Raw genomic sequence first — 4,845 nt, forward strand, 5'->3', positions numbered from 1 at the left:
TGAGCAGAATGCAGAAGCCATATGCGCATGCGCTATGGTATCTGAAGAGCTCTACAGATACCATAGCGCATGCGCATATGGCTTCTGCCTTCTGCTTATGGCTCCTGCAATTTTATGTGCTTCCACCTTAAAGGCTCGTCTACACGACAAGGCGTAAGACGGCGTAAGGGCGCAGACGCAGGCGCAAGAAGTTTGTTCTTGATCGTAGCGGCGCGGCGCAACGGCGCAGGAGAAATAAATTATTTTTATTTCCAACGCCTGCGCCCACGTTACGCCGACTGTTTTGTAGATTAAATTAACGGCTTGGGTCGCTCACGTATCATCGCCGGATGGCCGATGCTATCCGTGAAGAAACTTTTGTGCCAGAAGAAGAAGTATCATCGCCGGCTTTACCTCTAGTGTGAACGTTGAAAACATGGAAGAAAGTTATAATGAGGCGTGTTCCTGTGTAGACGAGCATGGCGCAGACATCTTGCGCCTACGCTTGAGTTTGTGCCTGCGCCCTTGCGCCGCGCTTTTATGCCTTGTCGTGTAGACGAGCCTTAAGACCAGCCGCAAGCCGGTCATACATACATAGCCGGTTTTCCATTTTGGCTTTTAAAAAATTTATAATAAAAATAAAATACGGACTCGCAGCTAAGCAACCCGACAGAGGTCGGTAGTGTTACTCCTGTCGACCCTTAACCAATCAAAACATCTCATTTTATTACATTACTTGTGACGGGATCAAAATGAGATGTTTTGATTGGTTTGTTTAATAGCGAATTCGGACGCTTGCACTAGTGCACACTGAGTGCGCACAAAGGCTTGTTCTTAATCAATTGTTTACAGATCACCTTAAATTATACTTATTAGTTACTGTAAAATGATTTGTACAGCATCCATATAGATATTACAGATTGTTTTATTGGCTAAAAAGTTTTTAAATGTGTATTTAAGCGACTTTAAATATAAAAATTAGATTATAAACAAGCCTTAGTGCGCACTCAGTGTGCACTAGTGCAAGCGTCCGAATTCGCTATAACTCAGATGACGCGACACGTGACGCGCTCAGTGGAAACTGGAAACTCAGCCTATTAGAGCTACTCAGGTTTCATTTCTGAACGCACATACTTGATGCTCGGCGGCTCGGCGTCGGCGCTGAACGCTCACGCTGAACTGCTCGGTCACGTTCGTCCATGACGTCCATTTTTGTCGCGTTTGTCTCGGTGAGAGGTTGTGTCTCATCACGTTGCTACAGGTAAGTAATATCCGCGAGTAATTACGCTATTTGCGTCTCTACTCATCAGATAATCTACTCTATTACGGTAGCCCCAGCGAAGCTTGTTTCTATTTATTTTAACGCACGGTGTTTTTATATCGAGACACTTTTTTTAGCCTGATCTACAATGTGCTCTTTGCTTTCTGTTTTTTGCTCTTAACCTCTTCGCGACTATCTCGTATTTCGCAATTCCGTCGCGTAACGTGATGTTTCTTGTCTCTTCTGAAGTTCGTCAATTTTTATCTTGGGCGACAGAGAACAAAAAACATCGCGTTACGCGACGCACGTGCGAAATACGGGATAGTCGTAAATAGGTTAAGAGCAAGAAACAGGAAGCAAAGAGCACATTGTAGTTTGAGACCACGTGTCTTTCGCTTCTTCGTTGAATTGCGGACACGTGGCGGATGTTCCGTTCTCGAATCGCGAAATTATCAGATCTAAAAATCGACTGTTTTTTTTTCACTGTAGGTATCTATGTAATTTATAATAATTTTCGCTGAAGTGACGATCTCCCGACATGGTTAACGGAAGAATCCCATCGGTCTTCTCCAAGACCTATGTCACGCCCAGAAGGCCGTATGAGAAAGCTCGCCTCGACCAGGAATTACGCATCATCGGAGAGTATGGTCTCCGTAACAAACGCGAGGTGTGGAGAGTGAAGTATACTTTGGCCAAGATCCGTAAAGCTGCTCGTGAATTGCTCACGTTGGAGGAAAAAGATCCAAAGCGTCTCTTTGAAGGTTGGTTATATTATGAGGTTATATCAGTTTAATCTAATTAGAAATGTATTGCATCCGTAAATGTATGTCACAAGCACATATATGTTTATAGGCTGTGATCCATTTGACGCTACAAATGCTTTGAAGAGTTTTTCTTCTCTGTCTTTCTTTATTGAAAGAAAGAAGAAGAGGAATGCTTCAAAGCATTTGTAGAGTTAAGTGGACCGCAGCCATTGGGCGTGTTCCGATATTCACTGCCAGTACTGAAAATCTATAGTTACGTGACGCAAACTATATATTTTAAGCACTGCCAGTAAAAAAGGAACACAGGGATTGACATACATTTACGTATGCAATACATTTCTAATTAGATTAGACTAGTGCGTTTTAACCCTGCAACCGTACATGTGGGTCATTTACGTCCTCGGTACTTTTACTATATGGTTCGGCAGCAAAGGTTTGTTTACCTAAAGGTGAAATTTCATGGGCAGTGAAAAGCAGCAGCAGATTGTACTGATTAGCTACAAAATAGAGAAGTTCTAGAAACTCGAGAACTTCTCTATTTTGCAGCCAATCAGTACGATCTGCTGCTGCTTTTCACTGCCCATGAAATTTCACTTTAACGCGATTGAATTAACAATTACAAAATTGTTCAAACTTGTAGTTAAGATCTCAAGAAACATCTATGAATTTTTTCAGAATTTTTGGTAAAATTTTAGATTATTTAATATGCTGCGAACGCAAATGACCTATATATACTGTTAGTGAATGCTGAAAAAGAATGTACAATTGCAGGGTTATAACTATGTGTGTAGTTGACATAAAAATGATAGGAAAATACATGATGATAACCCATGACACCTCTTGTCTGAATACTTTTGTAGAAATGAGTATGAAGATTCTGAAAGATTTACGAAAAAACTTTTTTTTAGTTTTTTCTAAATTTCTATGTATAACACACAAGAGCATTTTCACAGGAAATGCCCTGCTGCGTCGCTTAGTAAGGATTGGCGTATTGAATGAAGCTCACATGAAGCTCGATTATGTATTGGGTCTAAAGATCGAGGACTTCTTGGAACGACGTCTGCAGACCCAAGTATTCAAGCTAGGCTTAGCTAAATCCATCCATCATGCCCGCGTTCTCATTCGCCAACGTCATATTCGGTAAATAATACAATATGGTCTTTACTACAAGAAGAAAAAATATCTGAAAAAAAGAAGAAAATGTTTTATTATCGAGAAAGAGATTTTTAGTTTTAAGCACAATTTAGAAGTTTGAAGAAATGCCTTAAAAAATGGGCAAGAAGTGGTCGAATAATCCTCGCGGTACACTTCTAATCTTTGAGGCCAGATCAAAAGCCTGGATTAATCACCGGTTAAGGTTATATAAGTTCCTTTTTCGGCTTCAGACCAGGCTACATACACTCACATATTATGTGCTAAATGATCGATTTTGTTAGATTTTAGATTTCTGTAATTTGATTAAAATTCTGTAACTTGATTATTGAGTGTAAAATATCCCCTAAAGATATTAAAATTTATAATTATCTTGTCAGGATACTATTAGCAATATTTTTTAAAAAGAGCAAAAAAAAGAAATATTTTTTAGCATTCTATATTGTAAAATTACGTTTTAATGTGAGACTTTATTATTCGGATGTTTTACAATGTTAAAAATTGAATGTTCACGCGTTTTTAACAGAAATTTTATATTGAAATGCATAAACATTCGGCGCGATGTCGCAAGGTAATATTACAAACGAATTCTATTACTCAGGTACCAAGACGATGAAACCTTATCGACCGGACCTGGTTGATTGTGTTCACTGAGTCGAGAATTCAGTTATTAACTTAATTTGATTTATGCAGGCCACTTAAATGCTGTTTATCGGCACTTAACGTCTGTCGAGTTGTTGAGGTTCTTTGTTCTCGTCGAAAAAGAGGGATAAGTTTTGGTAGAGTCTTTGCTTTTTGTAACGAAAGAATTTGTGATTAATCTACGTTGCAAGTCCGAGGAGACCGAGTGATCAGCAGCCATCTTTCGTTGCAGAGTGCGCAAACAGGTGGTGAATATTCCGTCATTCATCGTGCGACTGGACTCGCAGAAGCATATCGATTTCTCGCTCAAGTCGCCCTTCGGCGGCGGCAGACCCGGCCGTGTCAAGAGGAAGAACTTGAGGAAAGGAAGTGGTGGTGCCGCACCAGAAGAGGAAGAAGATTAAAATGATTATTACTATCGCCATTTATTATATCAATAAATATATAGCGCGATAATCGATTGTCACTATTTTCCTTATTTTTCTTCCTTCTTTCAAACGGAATCATTTTAAACGTTATTCTTTTCAAATAAAAACTCAAAGTATATGTAGAAGATGCATCTGAAAAATGGAATCTAAAATTTGATTGAAATGTTTATTGAATTTGCTAAAAATCCTTTTTTCTATTTTATTTTCTTGAATGTATGACGATTAAATTTGCATCTATATTTTTAAATTGAAAAAGTTAAGTTGAACTGAGTTTATAGCTCCTAATTAATTTATTCAATCATTACCGTGATACCGTGAAATAGCTACCTAATTAATTTATTCAATCGTTACCGTGATACCGTGAAAAGTTAGTCCGCAAATAATCCTCGAGAATGTGAATTATGCATTTGCACTCAAAATGTAGCAAAATTTTGCAAATTATCAACAATTTTATTTTACGATTTTATTAGACGATATTAAATTCTGTTTTATGAAATATATACAAGAATATATCCTTCGCCGAAGATACAAATAGTATTTTTTACCGAATATCTAGTAAACAGTTTTTTTTATAAAAGATATATAATATATATATATATATATATATATATATATATAT

At 37.9% G+C, this 4,845-nt stretch overlaps 1 protein-coding gene across 3 annotated transcripts; it reads left to right on the top strand.

The window, feature by feature from the left end:
• The first annotated feature begins 1,135 nt into the window (after nt 1–1,135).
• LOC112468374 (40S ribosomal protein S9) lies at nt 1,136–4,259 on the top strand. 3 transcript variants are annotated; one of them, XR_003042383.1, is made up of 5 exons: nt 1,136–1,240; nt 1,730–2,001; nt 2,958–3,144; nt 3,758–3,935; nt 4,031–4,122. XR_003042383.1 is itself a non-coding variant. In XM_025037509.1 (4 exons), exons 2-4 carry the CDS (start codon nt 1,779–1,781, stop codon nt 4,200–4,202), a joined length of 582 nt encoding a protein of 193 aa, XP_024893277.1. In that variant the 5' UTR covers nt 1,136–1,240; nt 1,730–1,778; the 3' UTR covers nt 4,203–4,259. The 3 variants fall into 3 exon arrangements, 2 of the variants coding, with proteins under 2 accessions (XP_024893277.1, XP_024893278.1); XM_025037509.1 differs by lacking the exon at nt 3,758–3,935 and having other exon boundaries at nt 4,031–4,259; XM_025037510.1 differs by lacking the exon at nt 3,758–3,935 and having other exon boundaries at nt 1,137–1,240; nt 1,764–2,001; nt 4,031–4,259.
• The last annotated feature ends 586 nt before the right edge of the window (nt 4,260–4,845 follow it).

Source organism: Temnothorax curvispinosus, unplaced genomic scaffold (genome assembly GCF_003070985.1).
Source record: "Temnothorax curvispinosus isolate PA1 unplaced genomic scaffold, ASM307098v1 QBEX01018422.1, whole genome shotgun sequence".
NCBI classification, from domain to species: domain Eukaryota; kingdom Metazoa; phylum Arthropoda; class Insecta; order Hymenoptera; family Formicidae; genus Temnothorax; species Temnothorax curvispinosus.